This window comes from Podarcis muralis, chromosome 1 (genome assembly GCF_964188315.1).
Source record: "Podarcis muralis chromosome 1, rPodMur119.hap1.1, whole genome shotgun sequence".
Lineage (NCBI taxonomy): Eukaryota > Metazoa > Chordata > Lepidosauria > Squamata > Lacertidae > Podarcis > Podarcis muralis.
The window spans coordinates 9,764,356-9,790,829 of NC_135655.1; the positions used below are offsets into that span (position 1 = coordinate 9,764,356).

The 26,474-nt window shown below is 46.7% G+C and overlaps 2 protein-coding genes across 2 annotated transcripts in view; both read left to right on the forward strand.

Annotated features, from left to right (window-relative positions):
* The first annotated feature begins 188 nt into the window (after nt 1–188).
* SNAPC1 (small nuclear RNA activating complex polypeptide 1) lies at nt 189–14,606 on the forward strand. Its single transcript, XM_028740539.2, has 10 exons — nt 189–363; nt 1,756–1,915; nt 2,018–2,158; nt 3,817–3,924; nt 6,425–6,583; nt 8,771–8,839; nt 10,104–10,166; nt 11,169–11,310; nt 13,432–13,533; nt 14,247–14,606. Exons 1-10 carry the CDS (start codon nt 233–235, stop codon nt 14,279–14,281), a joined length of 1,110 nt encoding a protein of 369 aa, XP_028596372.2. The 5' UTR covers nt 189–232; the 3' UTR covers nt 14,282–14,606.
* Nucleotides 14,607–18,045: 3,439 nt separating this feature from the next.
* SYT16 (synaptotagmin 16) overlaps nt 18,046–26,474 on the forward strand; it is a 108,703-nt gene continuing 100,274 nt past the window's right edge. Inside the window, exon 1 of the mRNA XM_028740747.2 lies at nt 18,046–18,242. Within this exon, the coding sequence (XP_028596580.2) occupies nt 18,080–18,242 (163 nt within the window). The 5' untranslated portion in view covers nt 18,046–18,079. The remainder of the gene's footprint in view (nt 18,243–26,474) is intronic.

Below are 26,474 nucleotides of genomic sequence, written 5' to 3' on the forward strand. Positions count from 1 at the left end.
GAAGCGGCTAAACCGTGGCTCTGATTGGCTGTAGTCGCCCACCTCCGCTTCCGCGCGCTCGACTCTTAAAAGGGCAACACGCACATGGCGAGCGCGTCTGCTTGGGGTTGTTTCGAGAGCGGCAGCGGCAGGGTTAACCTTTCCCGTTCTCTCCTCACGCCACAACAAGCGTGCAGCGCGCACGCGCAGTGGGGACGCCAGTGCTGAGAGGAGGCGGCGGCGAGTGGCGACCATGGCTGCCGGCTGGCCGGGCCTGAAGACGGACTGCGAGGCTCTGCTCAGCAGCTTCCAGCAGGCCGAGAGCGTCCGCTTCGAGGACTTCGCCTCGCTGTGGAGGGAGCTGCGCTTCCACACCATCTTCTAGTGAGCGGGGCCTCTGGGCATGGGCAGAGTGCCTGCACCCCTTGCCGCCCCTTCCAAGAAGTGGCTGGGCTGCGGCAACTTGAGCCGAAAGTCCTGCACTGCAGGCTGGGTGGGTGGGTAGGAAAGTCAGGTTTGGTCAGCTGCGAACGCTGCATTGCAAGGCGGGGTTGGGCTGGATGACCCTTGGGGGTCCCCTTGCAATCCTACATTCGGGCGGTATCTACAGGGGCAGCGGATCCCAGTGCAGATCTTTCGCCCCCATCCTTGCCCTTAATGTAGATCAGGTTTCCCCAAACTTTTTTTTAAAAAATAACTTTTTTATTCAAAATTAAAACAAAACGTATTATCCAGAAACATATCATCCTTATTTCCCCCCATTTTTCCTCCCTCCCTCTCCCTCCCCCCACAGAACCCCTCCACCTCCCGACTTCCCTCAGTTCCAGTCAATGATTTCTCTAAAAATGCTGCTTTCTGCATGTTACACAGTTGTATAGATCCTCAAACTATTTAGCTGATTATTATCATTAAAATTTTTGTGAATGTTTATTCAAAACCAGCCAAGGAGTCCAGTTCGCTTTGTTGTGTCTTCAAATACTTTGTAAAGGGTTCCCATTCATCTTTAAAGTCACAGTTATCCTTGTCCTGTAGCTTGTATGTCAGTTTTGCCAGATCTGCATAGTCCATCAATTTTTCTTGCCATGATTCTTTAGTTGGGGTTCCCCAAACTTTGGTCACTAACTGTGATTTTTTTGACAGTTCCCATCATCCTTGACTACTGGTCTGGCAAGCTAGGAATGATGGGAGTTGTAGTCCAAAAAAACAAATGGCGACTCAAGTTTGGAAGTACAGTGGTACCTCGGCTTACATACGCTTCAGGTTACAGACTCCGCTAACCCAGAAATAGTACCTTGGGTTAAGAACTTTGCTTCAGGATGAGAACAGAAATTGCGCAGAGGCAGCGGGAGGCCCCATTAGCTGAAGTGGTGCTTCAGGTTAAGAACAGACCTCCAGAACGAATTAAGTTTTATTTCATTTATTTCATTTATATCATTTTATTTTAATTTTATTTGTTAGTTTTATTTATATATTTCACTGCTTGACTGTAAAAAACCTCGAAGCGGTTTACAAAGAGATAAAACAGTTAAATGGAGAAAAATTCACCAGCCTACTTTAAAACATACAAAATTTAAAAATACTAGAACGCATTAAAATGGTCCCAACTTTTTAAGCATCAGATTTTGGTCCAGGGCTTTTAGAACAAGGCTGGGCCAACCTGCTTAAACCCTTGAGCACTGACCCTCCTCTTCTGTTATCATTGATGTAGTATTTTCTTGACGTATAACTGATGGGATTGACAAATGCCGTGCTGTATCTTTTCATTTTTCATCCTAGTGGTAAAATAAGGACTCTGGAGCAGATAAAGTTCACCAAGGAAGCTTTGGCGTTGGTGTGGCCGTACTTCTTTCCTCCCTACACCTTCCAGATCCGAGTTGGTGCCCTTTATCTTCTGTATGGATTGTACAATACGCAGTTGTGCCAGCCGAAGCAAAAGGTATAAATCCTGCTTGCGTTCGCTTTTAGGCTTTAAAAAGGTGCTTTTAGGTTGTGTTTTTCTGACTTGAATTTGAAGACGTGCCTGTGTTTGTTTCTTCAGATCAGGGTTGCGCTCAAAGACTGGGCTGAAGTCATGAAATTCCAGCAGGAACTGTTAGATGCTCAGCATTACGACGCTGCCTATGTCTTCCGGAAGCTTCGGATGGACAGAGCATTCCATTTCACAGCAATGCCTAAATTCGTGAGTTAGTGGATTGATACTAGCAAAAATGTTCAGGCATCATCCCCACGTACGCGGGTGTCACCTTCTGAGCCCCCCCCCCCCCCGCATGCATAAGCAAAAATCGCGTAAGTGGGGAGCACCCTCTAAAAAGCCTCTAAGCCAGCCTTTCTCAACCTGAGGGTCCCCAGATGTTGAACTACAACTCCCATCACCCCTAGCTAGCAAGGCCAGAGCTCAGGGATGATGGGAGCTGTAGTCCAACAACATCTGGGGACCCACAGGTTGAGAACTGCTGCTCTAAGCCATGGGTAGGCAAACTAAGGCCCGGCGGCCGGATCCGGCTCAATCGCCTTCTAAATCCGGCCTGCAGATGGTCCGGGAATCTGCGTGTTTTTACATGAGTAGAATGTGTCCTTTTATTTAAAATGCATTTCTGGGTTATTTGTGGGGCATAGGAATTCGTTCATTTCCCCCCCAAAAAATATAGTCCAGCCCCCCCCCAAGGTCTGAGGGGCAGTGGACCGGCCCCCTGCTGACAAAGTTTGCAGACCCCTGCTCAAAGCGCCCATTTCCCCCCTGCTCTTCTGTTCTCCCTCCCTACAACTCTCTCTCCAACTAGAGTCGAAGCTCTGGAACTGGATTTAGGATGCAGCAGTGCTAGCTTATGGGTAGGCAAACTAAGGCCCAGGGGCCGGATCTGGCCCAATCGCCTTCTTAATCTGGTCCGCAGGCAGTCTGGGAATCAGCGTATTTTTATATGAGCAGAATGTGTCCTTTTACTTAAAATGCATCTCTGGGTTATTTGTGGGGCCTGCCTGGTGTTTTTATATGAGTAGAATGTGTGCTTTTATCTCTGGGTTATTTGTGGGGCATAGGAATTCGTTCTTTACTCCCCCCACCAAAAAAAATATAGTCCGGCCCCCCACAAAGTCTGAGGGACGGTGGACCAGCCCCCTGCTGAAAAAGTTTGCTGACCCCTGCGCTAGCTGCTAGGCAGGGAGGCTGAGCAGTCTAAACAAAGCCCCCCTGCCCTTCTGGGTTTCTTCAGGGCTTCCTCTACAGTTTCTACAGTTATATCAAAAATTACTGGTTTGGTTATACTATTAGAAATACATAGACAGGTAATTATGAAATTATTGTGAGGTTTAATAAGTTAACTGTTTATATTTGGTCACCTTTTCTGATGTACTTTATTGGAAGGAGAAAAACAATAATTTTCTTCATAACAATTGAAACAATTTATTTAACTAAAACTATAACATAGCATATGTATCAATAACTGATGTGGTCAAACAATTTTTTTTAAAAAAAACAGACTGAGTTTTAGCACACATGAAAAACTTAAAACAAATCTTTATTTCCTGGTGAATAGCCTTTGGACTATAATGCAATTTAAATAGAAAAACTATAGAAAGATTTTTCCTCCAAAAGCATTTTATTTTAAAAATCCAATTTAAATAAAAAAAATCTGATTTAAATTTTTAAAAATCTATTTTTTTTAATTTACAAAATATTTGATTTTTATCCACCCTGGGGTCAGGGCTTCCACTGAGGGGGCGGTTACATGATTCCTGCCTAGGTTTCTTACCTTCTTGAAATCTCAGTGGCATTTCACTTTCGTTTGCTCATCCAGTTTCCCCTTCCGCTTTTATCCTGACACGACTGTCTCTTTCTAGCTTTCCTTTAGGACTAAGAAGAACATGCAGGAGAAGACGGAGACCAGGAACGAGTTCAGGGATCCGGACGACCGAGTTGCAATGCTTAAGCCGGATGACTTCTTAGAGGTGGAGTACGCGTCATGCTCTTAACGTTTTTGCTGTTTCTGCCGCAGCATCTTTCAGGTGGCCTAGCCTGCTGATTTAGCAATGTTGCCCTGTTCCAGGGGCCATTCTTGTCCCTTCATGCACAGACGGTGATGCCGCAACCACATGGAAGGTGTAACAAATTTAAATACCACCCGCAAACCCTCCTATGTGTTGGGGTTGCAAAGAATGACTTTTATTTGAATTGCATTTTTGATTAATACATACGCATGCTCAGGAACAGGAAGCGCAGCTCTTAGTTTTCCTGTTGGATCTCTCAGTCCTAGGGATCTCTCAGTCCCAATCTTACATTTGTGTGTGTGTATTCTGTGAATGTGGTGCAGACACAACCTTCTCAATCTCATAATCTGGTTAGGCACTTACGGATATACAAAGGGCCGACGTGCCCCTCTCTCCTCATTTGAATGTCCTGCCTTTCATTTCATATTTTACTTCAATAAAGTAAAATATACTTTATTGAAGTAGCATCATAACTGTGCTTCAGCTAACCATGGTTGTCCTTGTAACTGAAGCCAACTGGGGTTTGAAGAACCCGCTCGGATATACTGCCATGGATTGGAGATCATTGTTACATCTGCTTCAGGCTGCTGCTAATGGAGAATGCTGAGAAAGGCGCCAGTCATTACAACTAATACAGTCGTACCTATTTCCCCCCTGCTCTCCTGCTCTCCCTCCCTACAACTCTCTCTCCAACTAGAGTCGAAGCTCTGGAAGTGGTTTTAGGATGCACTGCAAAGCAGCAGCTACTGCTGCTTCAATACCACATGTGCTATCTCATGGGTAGGCAGACTAAGGCCTGCGGGCCGGATCTGGCCCAATCGCCTTCTAAATCCGGTCTGGGAATGAGCATATTTTTATATGAGTAGAATGTATCTTTTTATTTAAAATGCATCTCTGGGCTATTTGTGGGGCATAGGAATTCATTCTTTTTTTTTCTTTTCCAAAATATAGTCCGGCCCCCCACAAAGTCTGAGGGACAGTGGACCGGCCCCCTGCTGAAATAGTTTGCTGACCACTGCCCTAGCTGCTAGGTGGGGAGGCTGAGCAGTCTAAACAAAGCCCCCCTGCCCTTCTGGGTTTCTTCAGGGCTTCCTCTGCCCTCGGTCCTCTTCAGGCTCCAGGGAGGGTCTCCTCGCGAGCCACAAGGACTCTCCAGCTCTCTCCCTCCTTTTCCCGGTTTGCAGCTACAGTGGTACCTCGGAGGTCGAACGGAATCCGTCCCAGAAGTCCGTTCGACTTCTGAAAACGTTCCGACAACCAAGGTGCGGCTTCCGATTGGCTGCAGCAGCTTCCTGCAGCCAATCAGAACCCGCGCCGGATGTTCGGCTTCCAAAGAACGTTCACAAACCAGAACACTCACTTCTGGGTTTGCGGCGTTCGGGAGCCAAAGCGTTCGAATTGCAAGGCATTCGGGGTCCAAGGTATGCCTGTACTATTAGGAGGCAGTTTTTTGCAAATTCCACCTTTCTCTCACGGCCCTCAATGCCACCTTCCCTACTCCCACTAAATGCTGTCACAATGGTTTCCCCAACCCTTGGATCAGATTTGGGGATGGGGTAGGGGCTGCAGAAGGAAGGGGGATTGATAGAAAATTGCCTCCCAGCGCCCCTTCCTGGAAATCTCCACTGGATCAAAGAGCTTCTGTGAATGGTTACAATTGAGGGGAAAACTAATGGCTAAATTGTTTTGATCTGAAAGACAGTTAAATTGACCTTTTAATCTACTCCATGACGATACCTGATGGGTGCTTATTTTTAAATGTTTTATTACAAATAAAATTTAAATTTTATTTCCCCCCTCTGTTTTTTTTTTGGGGGGGGGGTTATTGTGTTGCTTTTATTTTCATTATGTGTTTTGTGTTTTTTATACTGCAATTTTATCTTATGAACTGCCCTGAGAGCTGTGGGTATAGGGCTGTATAGAAATGTAATCAAGAATAGTAATAGTAATAATAATATTACTCATTTCATTTCTATACTGCTTTATATTTCTAAGAGAAATCTAAGAGAGATCTAGGAAATCTAAGAGAAAATCTCAATGTGGTTTAAAGCACAGTAATATATCAAATAAAACAATCCAGAATAAAACATGAGTGAAGAAAGTTTGATGATGATGATTTATTAAATTTATATACCACCCTAAACCCAGAGGTTTCAGGGCAGCTCACAAAATAAAAATATAAAACCACAATATATATAATCAAAATAAAAACAACACCCCAATAACCCCCCCCCCAAACCCCCACATTTAAAAAGTGCACAGAATGTAAATCAGATCAACCAAAGGCCTGGTTAAAAAGGAACGTTTGCCTGACGCCTAAAGGTGTATAATGAAGGCACTAGGCTAATTTCCGGGGGGGGGGGGCGCATTCTGTTGCGATCTTTCAAAGTCTTCAGTGGTTTAGTTTCACTTTGGCTTCCCAAGCTTTCCTGCCGGTCAATATATTTATTTATGTTTTAAGGAAGCGAAGAACATTCACGACCACTACCAAAAGATGAAGTGCCTGATCTCTGAGGACCAGTCCCAGCCGGACAAGGCTCTTAATCTGATAAAAGACGACTTCATAGACAATTTCAAGAACATCATTTTGGAGCATCAAGAGTGGCAGAAGAACAAAGCGGTAGGTGGCTTCGCTTTTTGTTTGTGTGTGTGCGGTTGAGGCTTGTGTGGGTGATTGGAAAGCCATTTCTCACTTTGCGGCTCGTGCTGCACTTTTTAAAATGTCCAGCCTATCCTAACCCAAAGCCTTAAGTAGTTTAGGGTCAAACGCAGGTCTGTGCAGAACAGAGAGCTGAACTGAGGAGATTTGCCTTTTAGTTGTTGGCTACATTATTTCCCTCTGTTTCTGTGGAATCCTGACGCATTGATGATGCAAGACCAACACAGATTGGAGGGCTCTCGCTGTGGAGTGCCAAACAGTATAAATTTCTGTTGTGTTTGGGTGGCATCTAATAATAATAATAATAATAATAATAATAATAATAATGATGATGATGATAATTTTTTATTTATACCCCGCCCTTCCCGGTTCAGAAAACCGGGCTCAGGGCAGCTAACAACAAATTTAAAACACTTAATTGATGCAACAAAAAACAGCATAAAATACAGTATAAAACGTTAATAACAATAAATTCATAATTCAAAAATCAATTTGTGGGGGAAAACCCATCCAATAAACATTAGATCTAGAAGCTAATGGGGACAATATAGGGGTGTTTGAATTGCACACTTCTTTGGATTGTTGCAGAGGCAATTTTTGTGCTGTGTCTTGTGGGGAGCGAAGAACGGGTAGATCTAGAGAGCTCCACTTGGGCCTACAGCTGCCATTGTTGCATGAAGCTTGTGTAAACAGGACAAGAGAACAGCCTGTTTTCCAAGCAGATGAGAGAGCCAGTTCATTGGTCATATGTGAATAGGCAAGACACCTATGCAGAACAGATGAAGGGGTGTGTTCTGTCTGTGTTAAATTTGATGCACAGTGCTCATTGCATGCTTCCTCGGATCTCTAGGAGTACCTTGCTTTAGCCCTTTGCTTCCCAGAGTGGGCAGTATTACCCCCTGCGAAGCAGTGGGGTTACCTAGGGGGGCACTAAGCAGTGTGTGTGTGTGGGGGGGGGGAACTTGTTGGAAATGTAAATGACTGTCAGACTTTGAAAAGCTTGTATCACTGGATCAAGCTGATCAGTGCCGTTGAATTCATTAAACTAGTTCTAAGAATGAATGAATGAACTTACTTACACCCCGCTCATGTGGCTGGGTTTCCCCAGCCACTCTGAGCGGCTTCCAACAGAATATTAAGAACACGGTAAAACATTGAACATTAAAAACTTCCCTAAACAGGGTTGCCTTCAGATGTCTTCTCAAAGGCAGATACTGTATATATTCGAGTATAAGCAGACCTGAATATAAGCCGAGGCACCTAATTTCAGGACAAAAAACTGCGAAAACTTATTGACTTGAGTATAAGCCAGTTCACCACACCACAAACCTGGTGGCGGTGGCAGCGGAGGAGGAAGAACAAGCAGCCTGGAAGGGCTGCTTTCAGGCTGCTCGTTCCTTCTCTGCCACTGCCGACAGCAGCAAAGGCGGCAGAGGAGGAAGGAGCAGCCCGAAAGGGAGCAGCCTCTCCCAGCCGCGACTCCTGTGCCTGCCCTTGCGAGAGGTGGGTGGCGGTGGAGGGACGAGCGGTGAGAATGGGCTCCTTTCTTGCCACTCATCCCTCTGCTGCTGCCCACCTCACTTGAGTATAAGCCGAGGGAGGCTTTTTCAGCATAAAAAATATGCTGAAAAAGTCGGCTTATATTCAAGTATATACGGTAGTTGTTTATTTCTTTGACATCTGATGGGAGGGTGTTCCACAGGACAGGTGCCACTACAGAGAAGGCCCTCTGCCTGTTTCCCTGTAACCTCACTTCTCGCAGCGAGGGAACCACCAGAAGGCCCTTGGCGCTGGTACCTCAGTGTCCGGGCAGAACGATGGGGGCGCAGGTGCTCCTTCAGGTATACTGGATTTTAATTGGGTTTTAATAAGTGTGCAATTAATTGTTACAGATTTGAATTTTATTGTGCTATTCATAGAATTGTAGAGTTGGAAGGGGCTTCTGGTCCAACCCTCCGCAGTGCAAGGATTATTATCCGCAGTGGGTCGTGCCAACCGCTGTTCTGAATAACGCCTTTCATAGGGTAGGGTAGGGAAGGGAGGGGAGCACTTGGTTCATGGAACCAAGGGGCCAGTGGGAGCCGCTATTCTAGACCAAGGCTTCCATATTTCAGTCTTCATCCCTGTGGAATGTCTTGCCCTTTCCAGGAGCCGGCCTTGGCCACAGTGGGCGAAGAAGCGACGAATGACAAGGAGGGTCCTTCGCTAGGGACAGAGGTAAGGAAATACCGTCTTTTTCCATGTCTAAGTCGCCCCCCATGTATAAGACGACCCTTATTTTTTTGAACCCAAAATTAAGAAAACGAAACCCTAAAATAGAAGTGAAAATCTGGATGATTGGCAGCAGCAAGTTGTTGATCTTTTTTGGGGGGTGATCGCCCTCAAAGTTTCCATCATGAGATGCATGCAGTTTGCCGTGGTGCAGAAGCAAAGGCAGCGACTGGGGTGGGGCACCACACGCTCCCCCTTGGTTGCAGCTGCTGCTGCTGCTGCAGGGAAGCAGGCGCCCAAGCAGGATGCCAAGGAAGAGCCGGGGGAAGGCAGCGACCACTCTGCATCAGGCCATGCCGTCGAGCAAACTGAGCTGAGGAAGGTGGTGAGCGGGCTGGAGGCAGGGTGGGAGTTTGGGAAGGGAAGAGGGAAAGAAGGGCAAGGCAGCTGAGGCAGCTGTCAGCAGTGGCGGCGGCATCTGTTCTCGATCCGGTGGTTGAGCCAGTCGCCAGCCAGCAGCCCGGGGGTGGGGCGGGGAGAAAGGGGGGGGGCAGCAGCAGGAGGGACCGCCTCAGCCCGCCCAAGCCAAAATCCCGGACATATGCTTACCGTATTTTTTGCTCTATAAGACACACTTTTCCCCTCCTAAAAAGTAAGGGGAAATGTGTGTGCGTCTTATGGAGCGAATGTTCAGCGCTCCCTTTAAAGAGTCGTGTGGAGCATGTGTGCGGCTCTTTAAAGGGAGCGTGGCTCTTGGGGGAGCCTTAGCCGTGCGCAGCCTCTCCCGGGCAGGGGACGAAGGCTCCCCTTGCCCGGGAGAGGCTGTGCGCGGCTATCTCATAAGCCACGACAGCCAGTGGGATCACAGCGATCCCTACTTGCTTAGCCGCGCAGCCTCCCCGGCCGGGAGAGTCTGCATGCAGCTAGGGACAGCAAGCGGGATCACTGCGCAATGATCCCGCTTGCTGTCCTGGCTTCTGGGATTCAGAAAATCCCAGAAATATCTTTTTTCTTGATTTCCTCTTCCAAAAACTAAGTGCGTCTTATGGTCTGGTGCGTCTTATAGAGCGAAAAATACGGTAAATCTTTTTAAAATTCCCCCAGATGCCCATGTTCGGTGTTCAAGACGACCCCCAATTTTCGTCTTATACACAGAAAAATACGGTCCTTATTGTGCTGCCTGGAATCTCAGGGCAAAAGAGTCAGGTGTAGGAACTGTGCCATTGTCTAGGCCTGGGCGAGGCAATGCTAAAAGTCTTTTCTTTTCCAGGGATTTGAAAGAGCCAGAGCGTTAGCCGACATCAAATCCAAATCTTACTCTGCGGTTGTTCAAGTAAGTGTGAAGGGAATATCAGGAAATTCTCCTCCATCGCAATAATGGTTTCTAAGTTGAAATATATGACTCTCCTTAGTACCTTCTTTACTTTTCTGTATGATGCAAAGTTATATATCTCTTACTACTCCTTGTTGTTCTGATTTATTTTATTGATGCATGTATTGAGGATATGTTAATGCAGTATAAGTTATAATATATATTAGTTGCCTATGACACGGAACAGACTGTGTTACTGAGTTAAAGATGAGATGAAAAAATGATCCAACTTCTGGAATCTGAAAAGCTCACAGTCTTTCACAGGTTAGTCCTAAGACGTGCCAATTGTAGCTAGTTGGGTCCAACAGTTTTGCACAATATCATGCACTGATATTGAAATATGAGTGCACTGTTATATTAAAAAGTGATTTTTATTTTTTTTTAAAAAAATCACCTATGTAAGTTAAGTGCATTGATCAGTGGCCAACGAGCAAACTTGCAGCACTGGAAGATCAGAATTTAAAATGCAACAGGGAGTGACTGAGGGCAAGCTAGACTAGATATCTGCAATTGGATTTCTGACATCTTTTTCTGAAGCTTAAAAACAGCCATGGGGAGAAGGGGCAAATTTGATCAGGGTTGTGATGAGGGATTTAACAATTTTAACACTGCTCCCTTGAAGTACCAATAAGAGATCCATGATTTCATGCGACAGTGAAATTGCTGTTGTATAATACTAGTGGGTAATAGAATCCGGATTCCCCCCCCCCTTTGTGTGTCATGAGTCCATGCCTACCCTGTGCCAAGGGGTTGAATTCCTAACTTTCCTTCATGATCATTCTGTTAATGAATATGGCATATGACAACATTACAGGGGGCAGAATTAAGCAGTGGCAAGATCCAAGCAGTTCATTTGATTCTCTCTCTCCCCCCCACCCCATTGCACACTACTAAAATTTTGTTTTCCTTCTTGCTTAGTTTACTTCTCTGGCTTTTTTAAAAAAAACAACCCAAATGTTTTAGGCTTCCAAATCAAGACGGCACCGCCAAGTTAAGCTGGAGTCTTCCGAATCAACAGATCGTGGGAAATCCAAATCGCCAAGGGCTAAGAAAGCCAGCAAAAGTTTGCAGCTGAGGAGGAAGAAAGAAACTCTGAAAAGCAGAGGTAGGGAAACCCCTTTCCAAAACAGAAGTGTGTTTGTGTGTGTCGGGCAGGGGAGAGGGGGTTGTAATTCTCTGCTATCACATAAAACATGTTCACTCCTGAAATTGGTGCAGTTGCTGCACAGGCCTCCATGAACAGCTCCTGGGAAGGGCCATCCTTTGATAAGAGCATATTTTGACTGGTTGCCATAGGGGAGGGGATGTGAGTGTCTTGTGTGTGCGCCTGCCGCTTCCTCCTTCAGCCCATCGTGCTTCTGATGATCTTGTGGGTTTTACGGTGTGGCCTACTGGCAGTCACCTTGAACAGGTTTTATCTAATTTTCAGGGAGTTTTTTACTTAATTTTGTTGTCTTTTTATTATCTTTTATGCAAACCACTTACTTTTACTATGCTAAGCGTTATAACGCCTCCCCCACCCTCTCAAACTTTGCAGATGCTTATAAAAGGCTCTGGCTCTGGGGTACAGCATATTTTGCACGCAAAAAGTCTCAGGTTTAGTCTCAAGCTAGGGCTGGGAATGTCCCATCTGAAATCCCGGCGAACCACTGTGTAGTCACTACTGCGCTAGATGGGGCCCAGTGGCCTGAATCAATATAAGACAGCTTCCTATGTTCGTAAATATACGAATGGTTGGTCCAAGATACTTGCAGGGGGAAGAAAGAACCGTGTTCATCTTCCTCTTTAACAGAAGATCAGAAGAGAATTCAATCGGCTGCAGCTATGCAAGCAATTTGCAGAATGTAATTTTTAGAATTAACAGTTTGATATTCCCGTATTCTTGTAACTCAACCTCGTTCCACGCCCTCTTCATTAGCACACGACCTATGAAATACATTGCCCAACAACTGTTCTCGTTACGATTCCAGATCAGTTTGTTCATACGAGTCCTCAAAGGAAGCCATCTTTCTATACAGTCGTTTTTCCTATTGCTTTCCCCTTCCTGCCTTCCTTTGTTCCGCAAGTTTCTCCGTTAAGTACTGAAGTCCGCACCTTCCTCCTCCATTCGTGAATATGGAGATGTCTTGGATCTGTCCATTTTGGGACTGTCAATTGCATCGCTGAGACAAAAGGTTATTAGGCACTGACCATCTTTTTGCTCCCCACGAAATACCATCAGTAAAGAGATGCTCTGCAGAGGCTTTTGCATTATTAGGCTCCTTTTGTTAAAAACCCGCGTCCTGAAAGAGTTTAACCACATCTGCAAAACTGACCGGCAAGGACACACTGTACTTTTCCGTGCATTGTTGTTGTTTAGTCGTTTAGTCGTGTCCGACTCTTCGTGACCCCATGGACCAGAGCAGGCCAGGCACTCCTGTCTTCCACTGCCTCCCACAGTTTGGTCAAACTCATGTTCGTAGCTTCGAGAACACTGTCCAACCATCTGGTCCTCTGTCGTCCCCTTCTCCTTGTGCCCTCCATCTTTTCCAGCATCAGGCTCTTTTCCAGGGAGTCTTCTCTTCTCATGAGGTGGCCAAAGTACTGGAGCCTCAGCTTCAGGATCTGTCCTTCTAGTGAGCACCCAGGGCTGATTTCCTTCAGAACGGATAGGTTTGATCTTCTTGCAGTCCATGGGACTCTCAAGAGTCTCCTCCAGCACCAGAATTCAAAAGCATCAGTTCTTCGGCGTTTAGCCTTCTTTATGGTCCAGCTCTCACTTCCATACATCACTACTGGGAAAACCATAGCTTTAACTATATGGACCTTTGTCGGCAAGGTGATGTCTCTGCCATGCTAAAAAGTGGGGGTTGTGCATAGGGTGGACGTTTGACTGGTTGCTGCTGTGGCTGTCAGCATCTATTGTGCATGTTATTGGTTGCTGCGTCAATGGGTGGTGTTGATTGGCTGACACTTTGGCAGTTGGGCAGGCAATTGGCAGCTTCTGCTGGCGATGGGACAGACGGGAGGCGGAATTTTGGCAATCCACCCCCCCCCAAACAAAGCTCAACAACCCTGGGAAATCCTCCTCACAAAAAAGCTCAACATCCCCCCATTTTCTTAAATTTGAGTCCTGAAAAATAAGCAACGTCTTATACATGGGGGTGTCTTATAGACAGAAAAGTACGGTAGCTATGGAGCTGAAATGGAAACCAGTTCCTTTTCAAGATTGGTGTTGCCTTTGCAGGGACGTTGCAGGTGACAGAGGACCAGAGTGCTGGGAACCTGAGTATGCCTGTGATTGCAGAGGATGATGAAGAAAAAGATATTGACCATCCTAGTGACGAAGGTACATTGGAGGGTGTCCTTGTTGTGCAAGCAAACTTCCCTCTTCTCTTTTTTTTTTAAATAGTTTTTTATTCATACTTTTCAAATTTATACATTTCATTAATTTTACAATCCATTTAACATTTCAAAATTTGTCTTCCTCCCCCCCTTTTTCTGCGGTTCCTTAAATTTATTTTTCATATCTTCTGCACATCCGAATTCATTTAATTTACTCATTTAATTATCTACCATAAATATCTACTCTTCCAAAACTGCAGGTTATTACAATAATCCTGCCAATGTTTTTTCGGTTTACAATTTATCTGTAAATGTTCAATAAACCATTTCCATTCTTTTATAAAGTGTTTGTTATCTTGATTTCTTCTTCTGTCAAGTTTCGCCATTTCTGCTTATTTCATAAGTTTTTGTATCCATTCTTCCTTTACTGGGACTTCCACTTCTTTCCATTTTGGGGCAAGTAACATTCTTGTTGCTGTAGTAGCATGCATAAATAAATTTCTATACAATTTAGGTAGTTCTGTCCCTATAATTCCCAAATTATTCCACAACAATTCCTTTTTGTGGGAAGTCATACAAACTAACCTTCCTCTTCTCACCATTTCTTCCTAAAAACTTTACTGAGAAATGTTTCTTGTTCAGGCTTGGCTTTCTTAAATCCTTTTCCTTTTGCGATTTCTTGGACGATGGCTACTTTTCCCTTCTCTTGTTTGCCAGACTTCATGCCCAGCAAGAGGAAGCGAGCTCGTTGAGAGGAGAATCCAAACGGTGTGAATTGGCTTTGCCTGAAGGGAACGTGCCTCCGGCTAGCGGACGAGGCTGTCCAAGTGGCCTGAAGACACGCTGCAAACTGCACACGCCCCAGTTCTCATTTCAAGAAGGCAGGAAGAACCTCTTTGGAAAGCTCAAAGTGAAGAAAACCTGTTCCGTGTCGTGCAATAGTTTGATGTGCTGAACAGGGGATTTCATGCCCCTGGGACTTACGAATGCTGAGAAACAGTTCTCAGGTTTAGCAGTGTATATAAAATTATATTGTATTACTCATATCTTAAAATAAATTTTTGGTTTTAAGAAAAACTTCCCACATTCATTAAATGAAAGAGTATAGATTAATAATATTATTTATTCCCTGGCCATCTGACTGGGTTGCACCCAGATTTCAGCATAATTAAAAACACAACGAAACATCAAACATAAAAATCTTCCTGATAACAGGCTGCCTTCAGATGTCTTCGGGGAGTTGTGTGGTTCTTTGACATCTGATGGGAGGGTGTTGCACAGGGCGGGCACCACTATTGCATTCTGCCTTACGCTTCACAATTTTCCATTTCATTTGCATCCCACCTTTTCCAAGGAGCTGTAGTTGGCATACATGGTTCTCCCCTCTCCTCATTTAATCCCAACAACAAGCCTGTGAGGTAGGCCAGGACTGCCGCCTTAGACACTTCAGACAAGCCAAATTAAACATAAATTACCAAATATGGAGTTTGGCCTGTTCGTAAAGACAGTTTTCCAGTTCACCTTCATCTAGAAAGAACGCGCTGTTCTTTTATTTTTCTCCTACTATGCAGCTTTTGATGCCTCGGCTGTTTTGTGCTATTTTTCCAGGCAGCATCATCTTGACTGCTTAATAGCACATGGCACAGCGAAGCCCTTTCGATACTTGCCTGCAAAATAATGAGGAGCAGCGGTGTGTAAGGAATCTTTAAAATTATGTTCTTCCTCTCTTTGGACCCCTTCCAGATGACCTGTTTATTGAACACGTGCCCCGATTTTCTTGCTTATGCGGAGATTAGATTATTTGCTGAGCGTTGCCTCTGACATGTTTTGCAGGGCAGTTTGCACAGCAAGGAGCATTTATCCTGATTAGCTTCCAAGGTGTTTACATCTCTTTCCACTAGTCATTTGTACACCCCACGCTTCTCAAAACATTTCTCAGTCACTTTCCAAACAGCAAAAAGTCAGTTCTTTAAAAAAGTGAATTTGTTGTACTGGTGTGACAGAGCCCTTTAATTGCAAAAAACCCCCCTAAAGTTCTGTATGCATTTGACAGTCTGCAAACCACCCTTTTATTGTTTGTTTGAACGCCTGTGTTTCAGTCATTGTGACGAAGCAAGTTAAGCAAACTGAATTGTTAATATGGACTACTAGATACAATCCCAAGTGCTTCTGAAAATAATGTTAAAAATTTGATCAGAGACCAGTTTCCTTTGTACTACTGTGTTTCTCTTTCTTCCTGGATGGCATGAGTGATTTTTGCTTCGATTTAATATTTGTATTCTGCTTTCCCAACTCAAGGTGCTTTGCGGTAATAATGATAACATTAGGTAAAGATAAAGGGACCCCTGACCATTAGGTCCAGTCGTGTCCGACTCTGGGGTTGCGGCGCTCATCTCGCTTTATTGGCCAAGGGAGCCGGGCGTACAGCTTCTGGGTCATGTGGCCAGCATGACTAAGACGCTCTGGCAAACCAGAGCAGCGCACGGAAACGCCGTTTACCTTCCTGCCGGAGTGGTACCTATTTATCTACTTGCACTTTGACGTGCTTTTGAACTGCTAAGTTGGCAGGAGCAGAGACCGAGCAACGGGAGCTCACCCCGTCGTGGGGATTCGAACCGCCGACCTTCTGATCGGCAAGTCCTAGGCTCTGTGGTTTAACCCACAGCGCCACCCGTGTCCCAGGTATGATAACATTAAAAATGAACAAACAACAACACCAACTTCTTATTTCTTATACCCCCTCCATCTAACTGGGTTGTCCTCTGGGCTGCTTCCAACAAAAGTACAGGAAAAACAACATCAAGCATTAAAAACTTCCTAAAACGCGGTTGCCTTCAGATTTCTCGAGAAAAATTATGGAGTTTATTTCCTTGACATCTGATGGGAGGGCATTCCAGAGAATGGGTGCCACTGCCGAGAAGGCCCTCTGCTGGCTTCTTGTAGCCTCACTTTTCTGCAGTGAGGGAACCGCCAGTAAACCCTTGGACCTAGGTTTCTGGGCTTAACAATGGAGGTGGAGATGCTCCTTTGGGTATACAGGGCCAAGGCCATTTAGGACTTTAAAGGTCAGCACCAACACTTTGAATTGTGCTTGGAAATTTACTGGGAGCCAGTGTAGGTCCTTTAAACACAACAGTGTATAAATAAGGCACAAGGCAAACAAATTCCTCCAACAATTAATGCAATTCAGAACAAGTTCAGTGATTCAAATAGCCGCTGAGCATCAGTCCTTGTGCCAGTTGGCAGACTCTGGGAAGGGGCTTCTTCACTCACCACACTCCCAGGCCACAAGATCTTCCCTACTTTTTAGTCTTGACTTCTTTTTTTCACCCTCAGAGGAAGCAGGTCAATCACTTCTCTCGCTTGTTTTCTGAGAGTTGGGCCAACAGGTTGCAAAGAGACAGGTGGTCTAGATCCCAAAAATGTTTGGGCCCCTGCCCCCTTGGTTTCATAAGCTCCTCTTCAGAGCCCCCCACCTCATAAAAAGCATTGCTCACGGTAGTGGTTTACACAATCCACTAAGGAAGGTGGCAACACAATGAAATTCAAAGCTAACACTATAGGCTGGGATAGCTCCTTCGGTAGAGCATGAGACACTCAATTTCAAGGGTTCAAGCGAGCTCCATGAATGGAAGTAGCCAGGGGGTGCAGCTGCTCCCCTCACTAAATGAAGCAAATAAAAACAGACCAATTGCATCACAGATAACTCTGTTCTGCCCCTCCCAATCCTGTGGGAGGGCAGGCTTCATTTTGGGAAGGGGGGGCAGAACCTCTGTTAAGTATTTTTATCAATTTAGCTGCTCCCCTGCCCCCTTGGCTACACCCAGGGCCCCATGTTGGGCAGAATATTCCTGAATTCTAGGGCGTTGGACTAGAATTCAGTCTTTCCTAAACTTGGGTTTCCAGCCGTTTTTGGACTACAGTTCTCATCATCCCACACTACTGGTCCTGCTAGCTAGGGCTGGTGGGAGTTGTAGTCCGAAAACAGCTGGAGACCCAAGCTTGGGAAACAGTGCACTAGATTATCCTAGTGGTCCCTTCCATTTCTGCAGTTCTAGGAATTAATTGCACGTTTAATTCCAAATCCAATTCAAACTATTTAGACCGGGTCCAAAAGAACATGAGAAGAACCTTCTGGGTCACAGTAGCCAACCAGGGGCCCCAACAAGAAGCCAGGGATACAGACCATGAGCCCAAGAGCCACTCGCCTGGTTTCCAACAACTGGTACCCAAAATCATCACTGCCTCCAGCTGCTGAGGCGCAACACCATAGCCACCACGGCTAGTAGTAGCCGTCCAAGTTGGCGGCCATCCCTGCCCAAGGCGTGCGTCTTTGTGCCTTAGCGGCGGCGCACTCTGCACGCCCTCAGAGGCGCTCTCGCGTAGGGAGACTCCTGGGTCCGAGGCAGCAACCCTCGTTCCCCCGAAGCCTCTGGCCGTCCGCAGCGAGGCGCACGTGCCGGAGGCGCCCCCACCCCGGGGCTGCGCGGCGCGGCGCGTGCGTAAAGGCGCCCGTGCGCCCTTCCTTCCTCGCCTGGGACGCGCGCTGCATGCAGGTACCGGCCGAAGGAAGCGGCTGCCTCTCCGCCCTCCGGCCCGACGGACAGCCAGGCAGCCGCTGCAAGGTGGAAGACCGCGAGGCCCAGGAGGGGCCGCCGCCCGCTTGCCAAAGCGAGCATCTCTTGCTGGCAGCTGCGAGGATGGCGACCGACAGTAAGTGCGCTCCTGGGGGGTCCCTGCAAAACAGGGGGGGCGGCGGCGGCTCTTGTTTTTGCAGGCTTGGACGCGGGATCCCTGCTCCCTTGCTAGACGTGCGGGTCTCTCTCTGATCTCCCCCTCCTCCAGTTTCCTTGCGAGATGCACGAGCCTCGCGCGCTTCCGCGGAACCTTCCTCCTCCTTCTCCATCCTCTCCTGCTGGCTTCGCTGCGAGGCCCACCTGAGCCATCGCTCTCGCCTCCTGCCCTCTTCCCCGTTGCCTGCGCCTCTCTGCAGTGAGCCGAGCGGGGCTGCTGCCGTTGCTGCATCGGAAGCCTTCCTCGAGGAGCTCTCGGCCGGGGCTGGGGGCTGCAGCTGAATCCAGAGGCTTTAGGCAACGTCCCCCCCCCCCACCCCAAATCCTTATCCCCTATGTTGCTGTGTGGGGCTCTGGCATAATATGTGCCGTGCCGAGGTCTATGGGGCCATGGGCTGGGGGTGTGACTGCAAGGAGCTGGGGCGAGGCAGTGCCCCCCCCCAGGGTTTTGTGCATCTTGTATTGGGTATTCATATACTTTAAGGAGCACACAAAGTACTTTATATATTGGAACCTTGCGTAGTTAAGAGGTCACCAGTTATGACCAAGAGGGAGGCATTGACCTGATCAGGGGGTCCCTGAGATTTGGAGAGCTGCAGCGCATCTTTAAGGGGCGCAGAAAGAGAATGTAATAGAGAAGCCCTCTACAAAACCCCAGTGGGGACAGAGTATGTTGGTTGGTTTGTTGGGGGGGAGAAAAAGGAAAACTGAAGGAGGGGAATGGAATCTCCTGGAATTGGGACATCATGGCTGCCTGGCTGGCCAGCTTGGACCCTGAACAGGAGCTGGCCACAGTGCAACAGCTTTGCTTAAAACCCCAACTTCTTTTCGTCCAAAATAGCTGCACAGCTGGCTGTGTGTGGCTGCAGCCACTAAGATGGAATAGAAGTCCCTTTGGATGTGTGTGCATATCTGTGTCCTTTTTTGTGGTGGTGGAAGAATCGCATTTGTTACCCTGTAACTACTTTGTTTGTGTCGGTCAATTTCGTGTTTGTATAGGGATGTAATAGTACCGCCCTATTCTGCCTTGGTCAAACCACACCTGTAATACTGTGTCCAGTTCTGGGCTCCACAGTTTAAGAAGGATGTTGACAAGATGGAAGGTGTGCAGAAGAGGGTGGCCAAGATGATCAGGGGTCTGGAAACCAAGCCTTATGAGGAACGGTTGAAGGAGCTGGGTATGTTTAGCCTGGAAAAGAGGAGACTGAGAGGAGATAGGCTAGCCTTCTTCAAATATCTGAAGGGCCGTCACATGGAAGATGGAGCAAGTTTGTTTTCTTCTGCTCCAGGGGGTAGGACCTTCAAGTTGCAAGAAATACGATTGCAACTAAACATTAGGAAGAACTTTCTGAGAGGAGGTGCTGTTTGACAGTGGAACCTGCATCAGAAGGTGGACTCGCCTTCACTGGAGGTTTTTTTTTTGAAACAGAGGTTGGGTGATCATCTGTCTAGCTGTGATCACCATAGATAGCTCAGTCGGTAGAGCACCTGACTCTTAATCTCACGGTTGTGGGTTCAAGCCCCATGTTGGGCAAAAGATTATTTCATTGCACAGGGTTGGACTAGATGACCCTCATGGTCTCTTCCAACTCTACAAATCTGTGAGTCTATTACTTCCTGCATTGTAGCTGGTTGAACTAGATGATCCGTGGAATCCCTCCCAAATCTACAGTTTTGTGCTTCTGTTTATCTAACGAAGTTGGGTCAGCCAAGGCAAGTTGACTTTGTGTTTTTGTTTATGGCATTTATAGGACATTTATAGACCATTTACAGGGAACCAGGCAGAGGGCCTTCTCGGAAGTGGCGCCTGCCCTCCCAGCAGATGTCATGGCAATAAAAAAACTATTTTACTTTTAAAAGACAACTGAAGGCGGCCCTGTTTAGGGACGTTTTTAATGTCTGATGCTGTATTGTTTTTAATATTCACTTGGAAGCCGCCCAGAGTGGCTGGGGAAACCCAGCCAGATGGGCGGGGTATAAATAAATAAATATAATAATAATAATAATAATAATAATAATAATAATAATAATTCCACCACACATAGGCTTCTCATGCAGGCACTGAACAGACCCTGATCTGATTTGCTTCATTAGACATGAAAATTTGCCACCAACTCTTAATCCATTTTTTCTTTCTATGAAAGCAGAAGTGGCGGCAGTCAGATCCTAGTGAACATGACCGCATTCATTTCATTTCATTTCGCTTTTAACTTGTATACCTCCAGGGAGATGTTCTCTAGGGTTCCAGGCAGGGTGCTCCCCAGCCACGCCCAGAGATGGGCGAGAATTGAACCCGGGACCCTCAGCATGCAAGGCAAACGCTCCACCACTGTCAGGAGCGAGCCAGCCATAAATCACACGGAGTTAGTGAAGTTAACTCTTTATTAGAAGAAACAAGATCAGCTCAGGAGTGCCAGGCCTAATGAGCACAACAGTGATGCTTTGGTAGGTCTTGCCCCTGTGAGGCAGCTGCATAGCTGTCACCTTTTCCCTTTTCTTGCAAGGAATCCTATTCGGAATAAGGGAATTTCCCTTTAAAAAAGGGAAATGTTGACAGCTATGGGCAGCTGCCTAAGGCACCTCCTATCTGGTCCTTCCCAAGCAATCTGAGACTGCACCGGTGTGCCTGCCTTTGCTCCTTCATCATGTCTCTCCTGGTCCTGGGAGACCAGGGAGGAGGGGAGCTTGCTGTAGCAGGAGCGGGAGGCAACATGCCCTCTTCAGCAGCCTGACTCATCTCTGCCTCTTGGCCTCCCTCCTCCCCTGCTTCAGCTTCTGCCTCCGATTCTGCACTGCTCTCTGCCTCAGCCTCTTCCTGCTCACTAAGCCCTGTTGCCTCTTCAGCTTCCGATGCCTCTTCCTCCCAATCTTCCCCCTCTTCTCCCTCTGACCACTCACCATCACCCCACCACCAAGCCCCGGGTTCTGAGCCTTCTTCTCCTGGGGGTTCCCCAGCTGGTGCCTCCCCCCTCCCTCTGCATCCAGCCAGTCCAAGACAACCACTGAGCTGTGGCTTATGTGCAGGAGAATTGCCCTCCTTTGGCCGAGTCAATGCACACATCTGAACCCTTGCTACAGCTTGTGAAGGGTTTTTACTATCCTTTAGATATGGGGAAAGGCCCCTGTTGCTGCTGGAGGGTGGGGGGGGCTTGTGGAAGTGGGTGGGGCAGAGAGTTCTGCAAAAGCCCTGGCAAAATTCTCTTGGCAGCACGAGCCATTTCACAGTTTTTTGAGCCCTTGCATCTTGGTAGCCAGGCAGGCCAAGGGGGCAGCGTGGCACAGCACACTCGAGTTAAGCCAGAAATGGGTGTTCAGATTTGTAACATACAGCAGTTATTGCAAGCCAAGATTCACTTGTGGTTCAGATTATGGTCTGCCGGTTGCAAACTGACCATCGTTTAGGGAGCTCGGTTGGGTTTGTATAAGCAAACAAGCCAGAGTTAAGCTAAACAGGCTGTGGTCTTGTATTACTCCTAATCTGCCTCTGTCTGAATATTTTGGAAATTTTTTAATTCAGAATCATTGCATCCCATGCTGAGTGTATTTATGTGCAGTAGGGGGTCCTGAGGGACACAGGTGGCACTGTGGTCTAAACCACTGTGCCTCAGAAGGTCGGCGGTTCGAATCCCCGCGACGGGGTGAGCTCCCGTTGCTCGGTCCCTGCTCCTGCCAACCTAGCAGTTCGAAAGCACGTCAAAGTGCAAGTAGATAAATAGGTACCACTCTGGCGGGAAGGTAAACGGCATTTCCGTGTGCTGCTCTGGTTCACCAGAAGCGGCTTAATCATACTGGCCACATGGCCCAGAAACTGTACACCAGCTCCCTTGGCCTATAGAGCGAGATGAGCGCCGCAACCCCAGAGTCGTCCACGACTGGACTTAACGGTCAGGGGTCCCTTTACCTTTAGGGGGTCCTGACCTTATTGTTTTTGGTGCTACAGCTAGCTGCAGCTAATAATTTTGCTGCAGCTAATAATTTTTGGATCAGCTTTTTATGTTCTAATATCGTTTTCATTCCTGATGTCAAACCTATAACATGGGTTGCAATTTAAATTGTGCTGTGTGCTTTCTGTAATAGCAGTCTGTCTTGTTTCTAAACTGACTTAGATGCGAGGACCCGTTCATCAAAAAACGGAAATGTCTGCCTGCCTCTGAATGCAATTTCTAACACAAACCGTTTCCAGAATGTTATGGCCTAGTCTGGAAAACCATTCCAGGATCCACAAGCATCCTTCCCCTCCTGACAAATGCTGGGTTCAGCGCAAAGCCATAGGCTTGTGTAAAGTCATAAGAACATAGGAAGATCCTGTGCTGGATCAGGCAAGGGGCGTCTGGTTGAGCATCCTGTTCTCACAGCGGCTGACCAGATGTCTCCATGGGGAGCACACAAGCTGGACCCGAGCGCAAGAGCATTCTGCCCCCCCTGTGATTCCCAGCAACTGCCACTAGGGGGCAAATGACATCCGGCAGTGGAGATGGAACAGCAGGGGGGCGGTCCACTGTCCGTCAGACCTTGTGGGGGGCCGGACTATATTTTGGAATAAAAATAATGAACGAATTCCTATGCCCCACAAATAAAGCCAGAGATGCATTTTAAATAAAAGGACACATTCTACTCATGTAAAAATGCTCTGATTCCCAGACCGTCCATGGGCCGGATTTAGAAGGTGATTGGGCCGGATCTGGCCCCTGGATGAAAGCCATGCACACTGGAAATTCTGGCTTTGATGTTGGTTAATGTAAGTTGGGCTCGTAAAGCCTGGAATGATAATCTGAACTGGCTTGCTAAATGTGCGTGTTTGCATAAGTGTGTAACACACACACACACACACACACAGAGGGAGAGAGAGAGAGAGAGAGAGAGAGAGAGAGAGAGAGAAACGTATAAATGCTGAAGGCAGCCTTGTTTAGGGAAGTTTTTAATGTTTGATGTTTTATCATGTTTTTAATGTTCTGTTGGGAGCAGCCCAGAGTGGCTGGGGAAACCCAGCCAGATGGGCAGGGTATAAATAAATAATAAAAAATTATTATTATTAACTAATTAATTACATTTTTATACCACCCTATACCCGCAGGTCTCAGGATGTTTCACGGGATAAAATTACAATATAAAATTACAAAATACATTATCAAAGTCAAAACAAAAACAACACCTCCCAACACATTTTAAAAGGGCGTCGGAGGTCAATCAGCCAAAGGCTTGGTTAAAGAGAAATGTTTTTGCCTAGTGCCAAAAAGTGTATAATGAAGGTGCCAGGCGAGCCTCCCTGGGGAGAGCATTCCTCAAATGGGGAGCCACTGCAGAGAAGGCCCTGTTCTCGTGTTGCCACCCTCTAGATCTCTCGTGGAGGAGGCACACGAAGAAGGGCCTCAGAAGATGATCTCAGGGTCTGGGTAGGTTCATATAGAAAGAGGCGGTCCTTGAGGTATTGTGTCCCTGAACCGTTTAAGTTACTAGAAAGTAGATTCTGACTGAACGTCAGGAATAACCTTCTGGTGGTAAAAGCAGTTCAACAGTGAAACAGACTCCCTTGGGAGGCTGGATGGCCATCGGAATCCCTTTCAACTCTGCAATTCTCTGATATATATAATTACATGTTTGGCAACTTTTTTTAAAAAAATAATTTTTATTGATTTTCTTTTCTCAAAACAAATATCCAATATCATTGCTAAACATACATTTCCCAATCCACTCCCCCCCCCCCATTGACTTCCCTCAACTACCATTTCTGGTTTGTTACATCAAATGATACATTCTGCTGCTTATATACATTACTATGTTATCACGTATAGTTAAAGCTATGGTTTTCCCAGTAGTGATGTATGGAAGTGACAGCTGGACCATAAAGAAGGCTGATTGCCGAAGAATTGATGCTTTTGAATTATGGTGCTGGAGGAGGCTCCTGAGAGTCCCATGGACTGCAAGAAGATCAGACCTGTCCATTCTGAAGGAAATCAGCCCTGAATGCTCACTGGAAGGACAGGTCCTGAAGCTGAGGCTCCAAGACTTTGGCCACCTCATGAGAAAAGAAGACTCCCTGGAAAAGACCCTGATGTTGGGAAAGATGGAGGGCACAAGGAGAAGGGGACGACAGAGGACGAGATGGTTGGACAGTGTTCTTGAAGCTACCAGCATGAATTTGACTAAACTGCGGGAGGCAGTGGAAGACAGGAGTGCCTGGTGTGCTCTGGTCCATGGGGTCACGAAGAGTCGGACACAACTAAATGACTAAACAACAACAACAATTTATACTCCCAATCCATCTGGGAAGTGGGGATGGAGAGGCCTATCCCCTTTAGCCAACGTCCGGAAAGATCTTTGGCTAGTTGTTTTCTGGGGCAACCAGTCAACACTGTATTCTTCCGGCGTAAATTTAGCTAGAGGCGTAACTTAACAAAGAGTCTGCTTTGAGCTCTTTAGCAGGGTTTTCTGTATAATCCCATTTTGCAGATAAAAGCACGAGCTTTGGGGAGATTCCGCTTGTAATATCCAGACTCACTGCCCACCCACCCTGATTGGCATCTGTCCATCTCGGGAGACAATGGAAGAATGACAATTGAAGTCAAATCGATGGAGAGTTATAGCCCCTGCTGTGACTATAGAGATCCTATAACACTATTGCTCCATCTTAGAAATGATAAATTGAGGTGGAGGGACATGGGCGGGAAGTGACTTGCCTAAAAGCCACCCACTTAATTGTATCTTTCAGCAGAGATTTGAATGGAAATCTCTTGATATGTGCTTAAAATCCAGCATTAGTGGTTGTTGGTTTCCATTGGGTTTCACGTGCTACAAATGGGTTTGAGGGCTTGGGTGTTCTCGGACTACAACTCCCATCTTCCTGAGTCAGCTTAGCCAGTCGTCGGGGATGATGGGTGTTGTAGTCTGACAAATCTCCGGAGACCCAAGATTAAAGAGCGCTGATCGTAAGGCTGAGCTGTGATGGGATGTGGGGAAGCCACTTTTAGGGTAAAATCCCCCCACAAGGTGGAACCTCAGAGAGTTGTTTCGTGAGGCTATCCAGGGAAATAGTGAGGGATATTTACTTCTGCTGAAATTAAAATATTGAAATGGCTTTGTTCCTCTGTTTTGGCTCAGGCTGTGGTTGCTTAGTTACAGGAATTGTTCTGCTTTCAGGGCCTTGGATGAATATATATGCAAATATGCAAGAGACAACTTCTGTTGCCAATTTAGGTCCTTCTGGTGTGCCATCCAAATGTTGCATGAATGAGAAACATTCTGCTTATGAAGATGGCAGGCTGTGCAATTATGTCTTGTTTTCATCTTCGGCAGCCCACTGCATGCTGTGACACACTGTCGCTGCCACAGGTTTTTTGAGTACAATATTTCAGGTGGCATGATCTGAATTTGCGACGTCTCAGAGACGGGCCTGGGAGAAATATTGCCCAATATGCAAACAGGACTGGAAGAGAGTCTGGCATGCAGATCTTGGGGGCGGGGGGCGGGGGGGGGGCCCTCTCCCGTTTGACCCGCAACATCCGTCCGCCACATTCAGATGTGATCCTTTAGAGCAGTGTTTCTCAGACTCAGGTCCCCAGACGTTGTTGGACTACAACTCCCATCATCCCTAGCTGGCAGAACCAGCGGACGGGGATGATGGGTGTTGTAGTCTAACATCAGCCAGGGACCCAGATTTGAGAAACGCTGCTTTAGAAACTCGTTCAGAGGTGTGCATGCAGTTGGGAGGAGGCAAAATGAGTAAATTGTGAGTTTTGGGAAAAGGTTGCATGGACCCTGCAAATGCTGGGAATTTCATATAAGCAGAAGGTTTTTTGTTTTTTTAAGGATTGAACAAATGGCACTGGCTTTATAATAAAGGTGGCATATTATTTCTTTAGAATGCCACAGCGGTGTCCTGCTGACATTGGCTATGTTTGCATGTCACTGTAAGCCAGATTTTGCCCACGGAGTGCCCTCCATATGTTTTGCACTACAACTCCTATGTCGTCCAAAACATCTGGAAGGCACTGGGTGGGCAAATGTCAACCACGGTGTCAGGGAACTGCCATCGGCTCAGAGGCGAGAAATAGAAGGGCAGTTGTGTTACAGGGAGCCTCCGAAAATCTTGTGAAGCAGTTGGGAGCCAGTGTGGTGTAGTGGTTAAGAGCGGTAGTCTCGTAATCTGGGGAAC

Excerpts from the sequence above, each read along its gene's own strand:
- SNAPC1 (XM_028740539.2), top strand. The coding sequence starts at position 233 with ATGGCTGCCGGCTGGCCGGGCCTGAAGACGGACTGCGAGGCTCTGCTC. Across the intron at positions 2,159-3,816 it reads TCACAGCAATGCCTAAATTC|CTTTCCTTTAGGACTAAGAA; the intron begins GTGAGTTAGTGG and ends GTCTCTTTCTAG. Across the intron at positions 3,925-6,424 it reads AGCCGGATGACTTCTTAGAG|GAAGCGAAGAACATTCACGA; the intron begins GTGGAGTACGCG and ends TTATGTTTTAAG.